The 17,858-nt window shown below is 42.6% G+C and overlaps 1 protein-coding gene and 1 non-coding gene across 4 annotated transcripts; both read left to right on the top strand.

Annotated features, from left to right (window-relative positions):
* Positions 1 to 566: 566 nt before the first annotated feature.
* On the top strand, positions 567 to 16,817 carry cdc27 (cell division cycle 27). Of its 3 annotated transcripts, none has more exons than XM_031567427.2 (19): positions 567 to 747; positions 2,445 to 2,520; positions 3,394 to 3,541; positions 4,184 to 4,309; positions 5,221 to 5,318; positions 5,712 to 5,884; positions 7,389 to 7,603; positions 8,532 to 8,643; positions 9,329 to 9,444; positions 10,562 to 10,661; positions 11,023 to 11,092; positions 11,594 to 11,766; positions 12,239 to 12,391; positions 12,604 to 12,812; positions 12,989 to 13,106; positions 14,420 to 14,548; positions 14,694 to 14,768; positions 14,996 to 15,161; positions 15,335 to 16,817. In XM_031567427.2, the coding sequence occupies exons 1-19, from the start codon at positions 721 to 723 to the stop codon at positions 15,421 to 15,423; spliced, it is 2,373 nt and encodes a 790-aa protein (XP_031423287.1). In that variant the 5' UTR covers positions 567 to 720; the 3' UTR covers positions 15,424 to 16,817. The 3 variants fall into 3 exon arrangements, with proteins under 3 accessions (XP_031423287.1, XP_012672320.1, XP_012672321.1); XM_012816866.3 differs by having other exon boundaries at positions 569 to 747; positions 11,023 to 11,227; XM_012816867.3 differs by having other exon boundaries at positions 570 to 747; positions 11,023 to 11,227; positions 15,338 to 16,817.
* Positions 14,205 to 14,340, top strand: LOC116222718. The gene has a single exon (XR_004164747.1). It is a non-coding gene; the product is annotated as a small nucleolar RNA SNORA50 (small nucleolar RNA).
* Positions 16,818 to 17,858: the final 1,041 nt, after the last annotated feature.

The raw sequence follows: 17,858 nt of genomic DNA, 5'->3' as shown, positions 1-17,858 counted from the left end.
GTGTATAGCTCATTTGCATATTAAAATTCATTTTCAAAGAAACTTGTAATACAAAATGTTACTTTTCATGGTGACTTTCATTGTGTAAAGTTTCATTTTGATAGGAGTAAAGGGAAAAAATGACATTTTTTGGGTGTATTGTTGCCTGGCATTATTAGCACACATCTCGGATTGATGAGAATTAAACATATTTCCTCAACTAGGATTTCTTTGGACTTTTAGTATGTTGTTCTGGACACCTCATAGAAATGATCTATGCTGAAAAAATTATTTTACAATTAGTTCTATTCTTGGCTCCAAAATGAGTTACTTTGCCTGGACTATTAGGACACTTCCTGCTTGCATATTCGTTCAAATTTTAAATGTTATTCCAGCATAGGATTATTCTAAAAAAAAAAAATTAAAAAAATTAGAAATGTTATTATTTATAACAGGAGTGTTGTACAGTAATTTATACCATACATCCGACTTGAAATAGGCTGCATTTTTTTTGGTTTGTACTGTATCCTGTTTTATGTGATTCGGTTATCCTCGGCATAAATCGGGTTTCTTCGTCCAAATATATTTGAATCGGAAATGTCCGGAAGTTTTCGTTGTTGCCGATAACGGTTGGTATGTTCAAATCTTCGGATCTACTTCTGGCCTGGATACTGAACTAGGAAAGGTATAGGAGAAAGAGGGAAACGAAAAAGGAGAAGAGCAAAGGTGCTTGGCAACGGAATGACGGTGTTGCAGGAACCTGTCCAGGTAGGCCGACGAAAGAAAATGTTTGTTCTAAGGTTTGCTGTCAAATGCATGAATGGTTACATTAATATGAGCCAGAGCTCGCACTCGCTAACGGGAAACCCCACTACTTCTACACTGCGGCCTCAAAACAAATGGCCTGGCCTAACTTGGTTAGCTAGCTCGCTGTTTAACTACTGTATGTTAATGGTGCGTAGGAAAACACTGAAGAGGTTGTGGTTAATATTTGCAAGTTGTTTCTAGTACATTTGTGTTATGCATAATATGCAGTTGTCTACAAATAACTACGCTTGCTTTTAAACTGCAGCTCGTTAACGTTAGCTAACATGCTAGCAAGCTACTGATTGCTAGCATCTAACGTTAACCCACTGTTACCTGAGATCTTTACTGTAATGCTGAGTTAGCTAGCTTGCATATTAGACCATTTGTTATCATACAAGGCTAGCAAGTCCGCATAGTTACTATGGGCATATTTGCTAAACTAGCAAGATAACCTTGCTGTCTGAACGCACTGATTATCAGTTAGCATTGTGTTGTTAACACTACCGTGCAAGCTAATACAACTTGCTAAAATGCAAGAGGTTTACTTGACTTCTCACCTGCTAGTTAGTTATCTATCTACCTATCGTCAACTGTTGGCCCTTTATTGCTTTAACCTGGCAACTAGCTAGTTCGCTAACACTGAATGCTCACGAAATCACGTTAACGCATTCAAATGCAGGTAGCCAATCTGTCAGACCTATCAAATGTTAGACACTTCCTTGAGTAACGTTATCGTGGTCATGTTTTGGAAGATGAGTTCGTCTTGACATAACAGGATCGGACCTATTGCCAAGCCGGTTAGCTGGCAAATAGCGTTAATGTTTAAAATTTGGCATGGTATTGTAACGTCTTTGTTAGGTCTTACCCACTAGTCCCTTAAACTGGAGTAAAATACCGAACACCAGCTAATTTGTATTAGCTGTAATGCCGGTTATGTGCGTAGAGTAATCTTAATGTTATGGCTAACTAATAGGTCAAATGCATGTGTCAACGCAGACCTGACTTTGAGTAAAACCAATAAGGACATTCAGGCTATTTACTCAGAAATGTATCCAAACGGTACAGCTTAATTCCCATGAATATCATTTCTCTTATACCCAGTTTACCAGGAAGACAGTGAACACCTAATTGCTCTGTTTGATTGCTATTGACGTGACTCAATTTGTTACCCTTCTGCTCTTGACCTGCTGTTAAGATGATGAGAGATGAATATACATAGTATAGTATACATAGTGTGGGCCCTAAAAATCATCCCTTCAGTGCGAGGTCTCTCAAGGACATCGTTTGCCTTTGCATTTGACATTCTCATAGCCTTCTCTCCCCTTTGGCTCTGCCTCAATGTGGTTTGCAAGCAAATTAACGAGTTCGCAGCTCTGTTTGCATACATAGTAAAGAGTGCATGTGCTGACACCTCTCTTTGTGTTCTTTTTTTAAACGAAAAGGTGCCACTGATTGCTTTGTATTTTCGTCTAGCCTTTCTTTCCATAAGCAGATTTTTTTGGGTGATCACAATTCCAGGCGTTTGTCTTGTCATATCAGTTTTCTGGTTCCAAGGCACATATCTGTAAAGATGCCTGCACCTTGGAGTTTAATGTTAACTCCCGACTACCCCATCTCCTTTCCCTTACAATCTTCATTTTTTCTTTTTTCTTTTCTAGGCTGCTGTTTGGCACGCTTTAAACCACTATGCCTATCGTGATGCAGTTTTCCTGGCAGAAAGGCTCTATGCTGAAGGTAAATGTGGCGAAACATTTGTATTCAGGCATAATTTGAAAACATCAGTCACGGTCTTGTCTAGCCCCGTAATACCTCTTTTTGTGCTGATTTTGAAGAGCAGTGTTTTGTTTAATTTCTGACTCCATGGTTTAAGTCTAAAAACGGCCTGTGTGTTCCCATTCGCAATGCTTCCCCCTCAATTTGTCCTAGCTGGAGGCCTCCTCAAAATTAGATTTCAAAGCTTGTGACACGATTGCAACTGGCTTTGTGCAATACAGTACAAGTGTGCAAATCAGATGTAGTAGCATTGCTCTTTTCACAAACCCTTGTAGGCTTTTATTTCTATAGCAAAAATCACTGAGACAAAGGATCAGGTGGAACACTGAATGTAATGATGAATTGTGGGACTATGACTCATGTCATGAAAGGCTTTAATTCATTTGCCACCAGTGGTACTAAGACAGATGGCACAGACTGCTTCCGGTGTCAGTGCTCTCATTGGGCACTGCAAGGGGATCTTGGCTTGGTGTCCCAAAGAAATCACTTTGCAGCTTTTCCCTCCCTTTTATTGGCTTGGCACTATAGAGGAACTTAAAGTGTCTACTTCCAACCATTAGGCTAAATGTTCTTCTGGAGCACTGTCTTTTTGTCTTAAAGCTGAAAACCTAAAGGGTTCCACAAAGAACCATTCATCATTTGATACTAACTCTATGTCTTAAGGGCTGTACAGTGGAACCTTTCAGTGAAGAACTGTAGTTAAAGTAAAAACATGGGAGAATAGCACTGCAGAGTCCAGGAGACCATACGAACTCATTGATTTGGTATTTATGATGATTTTCTCACCACCCTCTCTATCCTCTCCTCTTCTTCCTCCCCCTTTTTCCTTAACAGTGCATTCAGAGGAGGGTCTCTTCCTGTTAGCCACATGTTACTACCGCTCGGGAAAGGCCTACAAGGCCTACCACCTCCTGAAGGGTCACAGCTGTACCACGCCGCAATGCAAATACCTCCTGGCCAAATGCTGTGTAGAGCTCAGCAAGTATGTGACTGCCATTTATTCCAGCTTATTTCAGCATGGGTTGGTTGGGACACTGATAGTATTTGGGGATGTCGGACAAATCCTCAGTTCCATGTGCATGTGTTTGTTTGTTTGTGGGGGAGTACAGAGGGTGGAAGTGCGCTGATGATTTTCTGGCATCACTCAGGCAGACCCAGGCATGTCGCCATCATGTCAGTAGGTTGTGATGGTGAACTGTTTGCTGCATTGTCTAGAAAGTCTAAAAAGGTTTTTTTTCCGCATGGTAATGTTAATTTTTCCACATTGTGTTAACTTCATTTAGGCATATCCTCCTAATATCTTTGTTCACTTAACAGAGTGTAGGGCTTTGGAGCATTTGGATTTCTAGAAGGAGCTTAACCACTTTCGGATAGAAGAAAGATCCACCCTGATGTTACATTATAACATATATTGTTCATATAGACAAAAATGTCCACCTACATGTTTATGAGCATTTCAAGAAATAGTGGTTGGCACCTCCGTATGTACGGAGGAGTCTCTGGATAACTTGCAAAATGTTTGTGTGCGTTGTTTGTGCATGTGTGTGGTTCATATTTGTGTTTTTTGTGCCTTCGTGTGTATGATGCATGTCTGTTTGCATCTGTGTGTGTGTTTGTGCCTCAGGCTTGCAGAGGGAGAGCAGATTCTGACTGGAGGAGTCCTGAATAAACAGAAGAGTCAGGATGACATCGTCTCAGAGTTCGGGGACGCTGCTTGCTTCACATTGGCTCTACTTGGTCAAATTTACTGGTAAAGAGCACTAGAGACACTTTTTCAGTTTGTACATGTCCTCTGTTTGATACTTAGATCTGTAGCTTACGCTAGACTTGTGAGGGATTTGATCTGTATTTGGGCAGGCCGCTCAAACATCATTGTGAAAAAGTGTATAGGGTATGGTTCTGCAAGTGTAGCACAGAAAATAAGTGATTAAAAAGAAAAAAAAAAGGTTTTACTGCTTGGTAGAAGATGTTCAACAACTCAACTATTACATCTAACATAACTTTGCTTTGTAATTGTGCAGTAGTCCTTAATTCGAATCATTATGCATTTGTGTGCTAAGTCCCAAGGTTTGAATTGGACTGTAATGTATTGTACAAGGCCTCGCTGAGGCAATAGTTATTTCTGGAGACTCAGTAACAGTGTGAGGGCAAACTGGTGCTGAGAGACTAATAAACACGTGATCACTCACCGGGAGCCCTAAAGCTGTGCTATTGGTTGTTTCCTAAAACAAAATTTGAGGGGCTTGTTTCCTAAAACAAGATTTGAGGGGCTGTATGACCCCATAGTGTTCTGCCATTAAACCCACGTACATCAGCGCTGTTTCCTCTCCCTGTGTGTACTTTGAGTCCGTGATTCTGGGGAAAGGTTGTTGTTATTTGACCTCAACAGCCAATCAAATTACATTCCTCCCTTCTGAGCCCCTGAAGGAAGGTGTTGAATGGCTAGAATTGTTTGTGGCTAGGTCCAAGCTACTATGTTTTTCCCCATTTACACTGCTAAGACTGCACAGTCTGTGAACACCAGAGTTTTTTTTTTGAGACAGCCAGAGAACTGTGAGGTGCAATTATCTGAATTTCATAAAGTTTATTGGATTGCAATCTATGAGTCGCATAGATGTTTTTTTTTTTTTTGGACTGACCACACTTAATGTTTCCCTGTAGCAAAACAGACCGGCTTGCCAAGGGTTCAGAGTGTTATCAGAAGAGCCTGAGTTTGAACCCTTTCCTTTGGTCTCCCTTTGAATCCCTCTGTCAAATTGGTGAGTTCCTGGGGATTTTTCTGAGCCCATGGTCATTGAAGTCATTGTTGCATAGTATAGATATTTGAGTTGTCTTTGTTGATAATGAAATGGTGTGCATTTTATGTGAGTATGTACATGGCAAATTGCTTGAGAAACCGTTCCTTACGTCCTTTATTGGATTCCTTACTGGTTTTAAGACAATATCAGAAACTAGCCTTAAAGATTAGTGTGTGTGTGTGTGTGTGTGTGTGTGTGTGTGTGGTGTGGTGTGTGTGTGTGTGTGTGTGTGTGTGTGTGTGTGTGTGTGTGTGTGTGTGTGTGTGTGTGTGTGTGTGTGTGTGTGTGTGTGTGTGTGTGTGTGTGTGTGTGTGTGTGTGTGTGTGTGTGTGTTCTGCGTTCTGCGTTCTGCAGGTGAGCGGCCCGACCCAGAACAGATATTCAAACTGACGTCCCTGCAGAACTTCAGCAGTGGGAGTGGAGGCGGACTCAACCAGCTACCAATTAGCCCAGCCCATACGCCCAGTCACAACCCCTCTCACCGCCAGGTGGACAGTGTCCTCATGGAGACTCCACAGGACACATTAGTACGTCTATATTCTCCTCTTCCCAACCTACACAATCAGCCAACTAATATACCTGACATGTTAGAGGCATTACAAAGTTTTTGTCTGAAACTAGCTAACACCCAACAGGTGCAAACATTAACACCAGCACATTTGGCATTGATAAAAGCTAGCCAGCTACCTTGCTTACTTGTTTAATTTAACAATTGATTCGCCAGTGCATTGTTGTATAAGCTGTTGTCATGTTTTGCATGAGGTTTCTGACCATTGGCCATTTAGGGAAAAGACCATCTCAAACTGATACAGCCATCACACCACTACGTACTCGTTAGATAAGGACCTATGCTATTTTGCCGCATTCTTTGGATTCTTTGCTTAGTGTATGTCTGTTTTTAAATATTAAGTTAAAAAGAAATGTTGCCGACAAGATATTTGGTTTAGGCTGCGTTCTCATATTGATTCTCATGATGATGAACATTTTTTGCTATGTATGGTTGGGATATAGTTGAAGTGATGGGCTACCACAAACGAATGTCCATGAAATATTGCACTAAATTAAAAGGAGTTGTGTATTTGTTGAGTTTAGGAGTGCCAGAAATCATGATCAACAACTTGTTCATTCAGTGGTCAAAAGTCTTTGTCCAAATAGCCAGTCAAAAGAGCAGAAAAGGAGAATAAAGGAGGGAATTTTATTTCACTTAGGGGATCATTTCTGGAGCCGTCAGACAGGTGTTTGGTAACCCGACAGGAAAATATAACAATGCAACAATTGATTACTTTGCCTTCCTGAAACAAATTGAAATGACAAACAAACAAACGTGAGATTATCAAAGCAGTGTTCGTTATCCTTAAAACACATTACAGGTGTGGTAGATGGAATATTTGTGTGACTAATCTCTGATTTGTGGTAATGGGCAGATGTGTGACACGTGCTGAACAGCAGCCGTTTTCTGACTCACTGGTGGAGGGCCATCTGGGCCTCTTGTGTAAGGACGATAGCATGTTGCTCTGCTATAGTGTCTTTGAAATGCAGAGACTGACAAGAGGAAGGAAAGGGAGGGTAGGCATTATAAAACTGAGGATGGAAGAATGAGATGAGATCTGTCAGGTGATTCATGCTGGTGTTTCATATGGAGTCAGGACTGTGATTTTTGTATTAAGCTATGTGTTAAGTTCTGAGGCATCATTTTCTCTTTTGGAAGCAATGCTGAGTTTTGCTCTGTTAAGTTGTTTTAATATTGTCATGTAGCCTCAGTCCTGTGAATAGTGGCGACAGACCTGTCTGACAAGCCTATTGAGTAGGTGCATGACACATGGCTGTTTGTAAACGATAGTGGTACTGGCAGTGGTGATGGTTGGGGAGAGACTCCTATGGAATTCGATATTGATGTTTTTCATGCAGTCATATAATTTTGTTAACAGCTCCAACACATTTAAGTATGCAGTCCCTCTTCAAAGCAGGATATACCTTGATATCATAGGGAAGGTCATTAATGCGTCCTTTCCTCTTGTGTCTCAATCACAGGAGTTAAACCGCCTCAACCTGGAGTCGTCCAACACCAAGTACTCTACTTTGGGTACGGACTCGTCCATGTCCTACATCGACTCGTCTGTGATCTCGCCTGACTTAGTGCCTCTGAGCACGGGTGGCTCGGTGCTCAGCAAGCAGCCGCAGAACAAGCCCAAGAGTGGCCGCAGTCTGATGGGTGGCCCTGCCGCCCTCAGCCCCCTCACACCCAGGTAACACACACACACACACACACACACACACAAACACACACGGCAGGGTATGATAAGGAAATGTGCATACACACTTCACTCCTTTAAATGATTATTCCACACATCCAAGACATGTTCCCTCTCACACTCACAAATGTGCAGTTAACTCACACTGAGAATTGACAATATTTGTATGCAGTCTTAACTCATGAGGTCAGTTTTACAATTTGAAAAATATAATAATCTGCACTTTTTTTTTTTGAGGAATCAGAATCCATATATTCACTCATAAGTGTCCTGTTGTAATCTCCCATCATGGATTTCTGAAGGGAAAACTATTAATGTGGAAGGCAGTGGAGGCTGCCCCTGTGTCTTCGAGCTGTATGTTTACAGACTGCAGTCTTCAGGAGGCAGCACTGGCTCTGTGTAGTTGGGCGGGAGAAGTGTCTGTTCTCTGTGTTTATCCAGCCTTATCCCTGCCTCCTAATATGGCTGTCACAGCTGGCCTCCATTCTACACTCTCTCTCTTTATTGGTAAAGGACTCGGAGCTTTCTGAACAGGCAAATGAACAACACATCTCTGAAATTCAAGTCCGAGTCATCTGAACCGCATAGTTTACCACTTTAATTAGCTGACCAGGTATAAATGTGCAAGTGTGAGGTAGATTCATTTGACTACCTTCAGATGATAATTGAACCTAATTGAACCTGTTATGCTTAAAATCCATAGAACGTTTCTTTGCGCACTAAGGCAGAGTTCAGCATTGACTGATGATTTGTATGATGGAATAATGTTAATGGAGGAATACAGTACAGTGTGACTGTGACTAGACCCCTAACAGTAAGGAAGCTGGGTTGCAAGTAGTGGTGTCAGACGTGGACCTTGGTCGTGTCACTCAGCTGTTTTTTGTGTGTCTGTCTGTGTCTGTGTCTCTTCAATTTGATCCAGTTTTGGTATCCTGCCCCTGGAGCCCAGCCCGGGAGACCCCACGTACATGCAGAGCTACGGTCACAGTGGCTCAGGGATGGAGCCGCCGCCCGCTGCCGGTCCACCAAAGAAGGTGCGTTACTGCTGGATAAGCCCCTCTAACCGCCCATAAGGAAACACCAGTAACTTACCATAACCACCACCTCAGTTATGCCTTGTGTACACCACTGTCCTCTTTCTGTCTTGCTACAGCAAAGATTCACAGCCAGCAAATACATTACTGGATGTGTATATATATAAAGGAGCACTAGCGAATACATAGAATACTATTATTTTCTAAATTAATGTTAATGAAGAGTTAAAAGCATCTTTGCCTGTTGACATTTCCTCATTCCAGCCCAAACACTTGGCAGTTTGAAAGACTTACTGCAGGAAGTATTTCACTGCCTATCTATTCTGTTTAGTTACAGCATCCATGTGTATCTTGATAGATTGACAGCAAAAGGTTTTTACAAGCTTTCCCTGCAATACATGTGCATCTGTTAGTCACCAGTGCTGTGTTTGGTTGAATTGTACTCTCAGTTTAAATGTAGTCAGGCATGCACACAAATGCACACTCCCTTTTTATTTTGTATGCCTCCTTTGAAGTAAGGATGCTGTGAAAACTGATTCTATTCTCTTCTAAGGCTGAGTAGGTAGTGTTTTTTTTTTTTCTGTGTGTGTGTGATTGGGTGGGGGGATGCAGGAGGCTCAATACATGACAAGGTGTGTGTTTGAATCAATGGAGCTCTGACTGTACTGTCTATTCTCTTTTTCAGTCTCTTGCCCGAATCAGCCAAGTCGGCACAAAGTCAGTGTTTGCACAGAGTGGGAACAGCAGAGAGGTCATCCCCATCCCCTTCAACCAGACCCAGACCACTGCCCCACAAACCAGGTTTGTCTGTCAGGGGTATGGGGGTGGGGCATCTGTTAAGCGGAAAGTATAGTTCTACAGACACGGTCTGATGCAAATTCCGTCAAAAGGCACAGTCCTTGCGGACTGTCCGTGCAGCACCAAAATGTTGTGTCCGTGCAGCACCAAAATGTTGTGTCTGTACCAACTTGTGCGCGTTGACTGAGCATGTACTTGCAAGTTGTAAAGCACTGGCTCAGGGTCAAGAGAAAACAAAATCCATTTGCGCTATCTATCCATTTAGTATATGCTTTTATCCAAAGCGACTTACAGTACAGGTGCACATTTTAATTGGTATGTTTGCTCGCTGCTACTGGAGATTTGCTGATAAAATGAGAGGTTGGTTTATTTCATGCTTCAGCGAATTGCTAGATCACCAACAACAGTATTTTAAGGTAGGTAGCTATTGCTATTTAAATAGAGGAGTAAACTGTTATGAAGGGGCAGAAAAAACTAAAATGTTTTGCTGCATCACACCATGTAGAGATATTATTTCAAACACTTGAACACTTGATTGAGCTTGTGTACCAAGAGATGTCTGCAGCAGCAAAACTAGTATACTTTGGAGACTTGCATGCGCAGATCCGTGTCCACATTGCATGAAGCTGTGTCCACATATGCATACTTGAGCCCTTAGGTCTAGCTTTCTGGAACAACAAGCACTCTTGTACTCTACAAACAAGGAAATGGAAATTGAATGCAGTATTGTTGTGTTGTAGTGTTCTTTTTACAATACTCCTGTTTCTAGGTTATTCCTTAGAATTCTTCACATAGATACAATAATTCCCTTCAAAACACAGTGGATTTTTCTTGCAATAGCTCACTTAGTATGGGCTGTTAATGAACCTGTTTCTTAAAGCACAGTAATGTCCACATTAAAGCAGAGTAACTTAAATTATTGTGCTACTACCAACTTCTGGTATTGATTTGAGTGAGATGTCTGATGATTAACAATAATGTTTATCATTATATTTTAGACAGTGTTGGAGTTGGAGTGTGTGGTCGTCTGTTGTAATAAAAATAGCAGTTGTAGCAGCAGCATTTGTAGCAGTAGTAATATAAATAAATAGTAACCTAACCAAAGCTCTTTGTCCCGCAGTACCACACCTCAAGTGCTGAGCCCAACCATCGCTGCGCCTCCTAACGTGCAGCCGAGGAGAAGCTCCAGACTCTTCACCAGTGCCAGTTCTACTGCCAAGGTACACACACACACACCTATTTGGATATGTGCTTTATTACATTCTTACATTTATTTGGTTACATTTTATATGTCCTATTTATGCCTGAGTGTTAGACAGCGCAGTTGTCAGTAATGGTAATTGTCTTTTGGTGACTGCTTGTGTTAGCAGTGCAGATGACAGTGAAACGGGTCTCTGCTGTGAAAAGTAACTTTCCTTGGTTGCAGGTCTATGCACAGGGTTTATCACCGGTCTTAAATAGAGGCAGTCATCTGTTAGTAGCGTAGGCCACTGTGTGTGGACTGTATAGTGAGACCAGAGACTCTGCCTATGCTGTTATTGATTAGTCGATTAATTGACTACCTGGGCATTCCCTTAACAGGAGAACAGCAAGAAACTAAAAATGAAGTTCCCCACGAAGATCCCCAACCGGAAGACTAAAACCAAGACGGGTAAGGGGGGCATCACACCCTCTAACCTTAACGAAAGCATCGAGCTGCTCAAACTCGACTCCTCCCTCTGTGAAGGCAAGGGCAGCCTGGGCTCCTCCCACCTGCAGGCTTTCACCCTGCAGAAGGCGGCCGCAGGTAGGCCACAGCGTGGGATCAGGGAAGGATGTATTGTTATCATAATGTTAATGACAAACAAACTGAGACAGAATGCATGTCGTAGGCCCATAGTAGGATACAGATGTGAATGTCAGTGCCTACTGATAAATATATGAAAAGGTACCGTGTGTGTGTATAGGTGGATACATCCTATAGTAAAGCAAAGTTCAATGGTTCCAGACACTCCTCTCTGAATTTTTGTATTTCTTATCTTTTGTGAATTATTCATTAACACCACAGGCATTCTTGGGGAACCGTTATTGTATAGAACCTTGTGTCGAGAGCTTTTGACTACCTTAGGATTCCATCAGTCACTTCCTCTCTGTCTCCTGCATCCCCCCTCAGATGGACTGATGAGCCTGATGCGGGACGTTGGGCGAGGCTACGTGGCTCTCTGCTCCTACAACTGCAAAGAGGCCATCAACATCCTGAGCCAGCTACCCACACACCACTACAACACCGGCTGGGTCCTGAGCCAGATCGGACGTGCACACTTCGAGCTGGCCGAGTACACGCAGGTAAGGGCAGGCATAGATATAATGAGGGACAATGGTATATTAATTGACTTTTAAGGTTGCAGGTAGTTTAGGTTGAATTGCCTTGCTCTGAGACATTTTTATCTCATCATGGGATGAATATGGATTATGAAGTCATCCGCACAAATGCATGCAGCTAAACAAACAAACAGACAAAATTGGTGGTAGAGAGATGTGGTCTCACTGTTTAGTCTCCTGAAAATGTAATCCTCACCATGGGATGAATATGACTGATTATAAAATCAGTTGTGCACATTCAGAAAAGGGATATTGTCTTAGTGTTATGAATTAGCAATTAGACTGTTGATAGCACTTCATCTCTTTTATTGTTATAATTTGACTTTGTCTAGGTGTGTTGGGCAAAGGAAACATCTGATTGGTCATCCTAATAGCCTGTTATTGGCTGGATGATAACATGGGCGTTAACCCTTGTATCTCCGTGTCCCTGACCCAGGCGGAGCGGATCTTCTCGGAGGTGCGGCGGATTGAGAGCTACCGTGTTGAGGGCATGGAGATCTACTCCACCACCCTGTGGCACCTGCAGAAGGACGTGGCGCTCTCAGCCCTCTCCAAAGACCTCACCGATATGGACAAGAACTCACCTGAGGTAGCTGCCCCGGGTCAGCCTCTGCTATTGATGGCCGCCAGGAGCTGCAGAGATCGGATAGAAATATGAAATGTTTGGTTATTTTTGTGTGTGTGTGTATATATATATATATATATATATATATATATACACACACACACACACACACACACACACACACACTTACTCTCTTCTTATCTCTCTGTCTCTCTCTCCCCCTTCCCTATCTTCAGCCTTGGTGTGTAGCGGGTAACTGTTTCAGTCTTCAGCGGGAACATGACATTGCCATTAAGTTCTTCACGCGTGCGATCCAGGTGGACCCCAGCTTTGCGTACGCTTATACACTCCTGGGCCACGAGCTGGTGCTAACGGAAGAGCTGGAGAAAGCTCTGGGATGCTTCCGTAACGCCATCCGCCTCAACACACGCCACTACAATGCCTGGTAGGATCATAGTGTCACAGCATTCTCTACCCACTAGGTGGAGTGGAAGTAGCTGGTGCGTGTGTGCGTGTGTGTGTACTGAGTATCATCTTCATAACTGAATTGTTCCTGTAACTTCTAACTTGTATTACATGCTTTTAACCCCCTCTGTCCTCTGCTATCTCTCCTCGCTGCAGGTATGGCTTAGGTATGATCTACTACAAGCAGGAGAAGTTCAACCTGGCAGAGATCCACTTTAAGAAGGCCCTGAGCATCAACCCTCAGAGTTCAGTGCTGTTGTGCCATATTGGAGTGGTGAGTCTCCCAGTGGGCCTCTCTCCACTTGCATGTCTTTTATTATAAATGTCCTCTCCTCTTGTACTGGTCTGAAGGGTTGGAACACCTAACAGGTCTTTACAAAACTCTTTCTTGTCCTCGTTGAAGAACCTTCCATAAACCAACTGCTGAGTGTTGTCAGACACATCAGTGGACTCCTCCACAGCTAAGCCTACAAATGGTGCCTTATGAATTGCTTCATCCAGCATCTTAATATTTCAGAGATAAAATTTCAGCTTTCTTTATAGTTGAGTCAGTGCAGTCGTTAGTGTAGAGGGAGAAGAGCAGTGAGGAGAGCACGCATCCCTGAGGTGCTCCAGTGCAGTCTGACCGGGTCTATCAGTAAGTTTGTAAACCACTGACAGGTGGAGGCGGGCACAGTGAGTTTGGTGAGGAGGATTTCTGGGATGATGGTGTTAAACGCCGAGCTGAAGTCTACAAACAGCATCCTTGTATACGTCCCTGGGGAGTTGAGGTTTTGCAGGATGTAGTGCAACCCCATGTTGACTGCATCATCCACTGACCTGTTTGCCCGGTAGGCAAACTGCAGAGGGTCCAGCAGGGGGCCTGTGATGTCTTTCAGATGGGTTAACACCAGTCTTTCAAAGGATTTCATGACCACAGACGTGGGCGACGGGCCTGTAGTCATTCAGTCCAGTGATGGAGTGTTTCTTAGGGACTGGGATGATGGTGGAGCATTTGAAGCAGGAGGGGATTTCACACAGCTCCAGAGATCTGTTGAAGATCCATGTGAAGATCCATGTGAAGCCAGCTGATCAGCGCAGGCTTTCAGACAGGAGGCTGACACACCGTCTGGGCCTGATGCCTTCCTTATCTTCCGTCTCTGAAAGAGCTGACGCATCCTCTTCACAGACCGTCAGTGCCGGTGGGGAGTCAGGGGGGAGGTGATAACAGGCGGTGCAGATGATTGTGTGAAGTCTGAGTTGGAGCGGGTGAGGGGTGTGAATGTGGGGTGATCAAACCTAAAGGTCACGGCCCGGATAGCATGGCGTCTGGGTCCGAATGTTCCTACTGCGTGCATTCTATATTCATTAATATTCACATACATACTAAAAATAGCACTGTCTTTTAACCTTTGTAGCCTTGCTGTGGCTTCTTGGGCCAAGCAACAACGCCAGAGCAAGTGAGGCTTGTTATAACTGGGGCTTCATGGCATCTCCTCCAAGTAGCTCTTTTAAAAACATCTACATTCTGTTTATCAAAGGGACTGTGGTAGATTCCCAGTGAAGTCTGAATGCCACCCTCTGAGTAGTCTGTTGTCTTTACTCCAGGTTCAGCACGCACTGAAGAAATCTGATCACGCCTTGGAGACCCTGAACAGAGCCATCAGCATCGACCCCAAAAACCCACTATGCAAATTCCACAGGGCGTCCATTCTCTTCGCGAATGAGAAGTACAAGGTCTGTACCAGTCTAATGCTAAACCTGCTCCCAGTGCTCTGCTTGTCTGAGATGTCTATTGATTTAGATGAATGCAGATGGGTTGGGCATGGGTCAAGCTCCTCTGCTAAACCACTAAAAATGTTGTGTCTTCCATGATCTTCAGGCTGCTCTGCAGGAACTGGAGGAGCTGAAACAGATTGTGCCCAAAGAGTCACTTGTTTACTTTTTAATAGGAAAGGTAAGCTGGAAGAGTTTCCCAACTAATTACTTTCTTTTTCTGGCCCTGGTGATTCATTGTGTGTGTGTGTGCGTTTGCTTGCTGTGACGGTCCCCTTTAATAGCAAATCCTCTATCCAAAAGCACAACTATTTGACATTGCATCTTCATAGGGAATCCTATCGAGACCTTGCTGGTATGGGGGGTCTTGTGAACTCCCATAGTGCTGATATTCTTCCCCCTTCTCAGGTCTATAAGAAGCTCGGTCAGACTCATCTGGCGCTCATGAACTTCTCCTGGGCCATGGACCTGGACCCCAAAGGGGCTAACAACCAGATCAAAGAGGCCATAGACAAGAGATACCTCCCAGATGACGAGGAGCCAGTCATCCCTGAGGACTACCCCTACTTTTCAAGTGAGTTCTGCCATTCACATGCTTAGGAAACAGGTTGAAGCGTTGTATCAAAATCAGTCCATTTTTTTTATTTTAATCCTCTTTGCAAGAATAACTTGACATTTGCAAATTCCTCACAGACTTTAATCACTTTGTCGGCCATTCTTATTGTTGACCATGTCTGTTCTGTCCAGCAGCCGACGTAGAGGAGTCGCAAGAGAGCAGTATGACGGACGCAGATGACACGCAGCTCCACACAGCCGAGAGCGACGAGGTCCTGTAACCCTTGTGCTCCTCTGGACTCACTCGTACCCATGCCAACCTGGAGCCCCCCACCCACAGGCTCCTCTATTACAAGACAAAAAAAAGAGGAAGATGATGATGAAAAAAGGAATACAAACTGCTGCTAATACAGTACCTCCTCATTTCTCTCTTTAAAAAAAAAAAAAAAAAAATCACATCTTTATTTTTTTTTTTTTTTATGTTTGTGTTCTTCACCCTGTTGTCTCCTCCTCTCTTTCCCTCCATCATGCCTTAGCAGTCAAGCAAAATCCAGCTCCCAGTTTGAGCGTTCAGTTTTTACGTTGTTTTACTCACGTCATTAACCCTGAATAAAGGTCTCTGATAGAGTCTTTAGTCCTGAGTCCTCTCCCTAATCTCCTGCACCAAGAGTGTGTGTGTGTGTGTGTGTGTGTGTGTGTGTGTGTGTGTGTGTCTGTGTGTGTGTGTGTGTGTGTGTGTGTGTGTACGTGTGTGCGTGTAGAGGGGAGAGGATAAACAAGCACATGGTTGTTTAACCCTTCCTGAGAGACACGAGGGCATTTGTGTTCCGCTCCATCTCAGGGCCATACGCAGACAGAGAATTCACCGCAAGGATTTGCCCAACCTGAAAGTGTGAATCCATTGATGTTCAAAACAAAAAAAGTCTTGGTTACCTAAAAGAAGTACAATAAAGTGAAGTATTTAACCACATGCTGTGTATCAGAGAAGAGATTTTTTTTGAATTGACAAGCCATTAATTTATCTTGCTCAATATAATGTATGTTGTCTATCCTGTTATTGACTTGTTGACATATTTCCCCCATTCGAATTGAGAATTTTTAACCTAGCCTTCCCTCCACAATTGTCAGATACGTAATATATAATTGGTAAACCCAGAAACTTTAGCATGTTTCCAAATGTTATTTTATCCAGATTGACAAATACCTGAACATATACGGGATGGTCAGTTCATCCATATATATTTGATAATCTGAAAGAAAAAGAAAGGCAGTAAGGAATTTCTATATACGGAATTGTTTGTAAGTAATTTCAGGCCTTTGTGTTCTTAACCAACAAACTGAAACCCAGACCCACCTGATCCCTATGAACACTCTTGCTTTGCTGACAGGGTGGCAGAAAGTATCAGAAATGTTTCTGTAAACAAATTCTGCCATGTGGCATATGTGACCAGTCATCTGAGAAATGCGGAAATGTCCAATTTTTACTGAAAGATGTGGTGCTGTAAAACAATGCGAGAAAGCTTCTGACTTGTGCACACCAAGTTTTTCAATGTTTTATTTTGCAAGTGCATTGATGTCTTACTTTGAAATTGTACTGTCTTAGGGGATATGCCTGTTATTGTATATTTTACGGATTTGAAAAGGAATATAGAATAAATTACTTTGATCAAAGTCATTGATCTGGTTTGCATTTAAAGTCTGTATCCTTTTATGCAAAACTTGATAGATTTTATAAATCAAAGATTGTAATCACCTTTAGGATAATGTATAGCTGGCCCTGTTTTGCAAACACAGATTTGTTTTTAAAAGGTAGTGTATTATGGAAGAACGAAATGGAAATCTAGACATTAATACATGGTCTGAAATTTAGAATATGATTTAAGTTTTACCAGTCCATCGCCTTGGGGAATGGACAAGCCTCCATCCTTTTTGTCAATGACCTGAAATCTAACTCTGGAACATAATTCATTTTAAGATTACCTTACACAATGGTAATTCGACTTAAGTAAACAAAAAACAATAGACTGACAAGAATCTTCGATAAAAGGGGCTAGTGGTGTCATTGTTATTAAATATTTTGAAGAGAGTTTTGTGGAATTAACTTTCTGGAGGTCCCACGTTGGCATATCACGAGAAATGCAGATGAGAATGTGACCAGCAGTAAGTTCTGAGCATACAACGTCTGACGGTTACAGGATTTACGACGGCCAGGAAGAAGTTATTGGCGATTGCTATACACTGGTGTTGACATTGACATAATGGCTACAATGAAACTAGCTGCCTTAGCAGTGAGCTTATTCAGGTGGCTTTGTAGCGAACAGAGAAGATGCAATATGTCCGACCCTTTGTTTATTGACAAACTGTAAATACTTATTTCCTGAATTTACCAAATGTAGCATATGACACTGGGTTTCCAAACACAGCTTCTGTAATAATTGGAAACTAAAGGTTTATACAGTCCGCACAAGAAAAGTATAGGCTATTAAAAGAGACTATAATATCTGCCATGTACACTGAACATCAAACTCATGAACACAAAAGTAGTATCGTTAATTCATATACATTCATTTCACATCTGTGCCTATGTTATTTGAAAACAACTCCTGCAAACTTAAAATTGTATTCACTTTCTGTTGAACGCCCATTTTTAAAAGATGGGCAGAGAAACACTCCAATCAAAACCCTCCATTCGCTCGACTGTCAAATCGCAGTTTAA

Source organism: Clupea harengus, chromosome 1, assembly GCF_900700415.2.
Source record: "Clupea harengus chromosome 1, Ch_v2.0.2, whole genome shotgun sequence".
In the NCBI taxonomy this organism is placed as follows: Eukaryota; Metazoa; Chordata; class Actinopteri; order Clupeiformes; family Clupeidae; genus Clupea; species Clupea harengus.
The sequence above is the reverse complement of the archived record's forward strand: the minus strand, read 5'-3'. Positions and strand labels throughout refer to the sequence as shown.

Coding starts and splice junctions, on each gene's coding strand:
- cdc27 (XM_012816866.3), top strand. CDS start 721: ATGACGGTGTTGCAGGAACCTGTCCAG. Junction 11,767..12,238: donor AGCTGGCCGAGTACACGCAG/GTAAGGGCAGGC, acceptor TCCCTGACCCAG/GCGGAGCGGATCTTCTCGGA. Junction 15,162..15,334: donor GGACTACCCCTACTTTTCAA/GTGAGTTCTGCC, acceptor TGTTCTGTCCAG/CAGCCGACGTAGAGGAGTCG.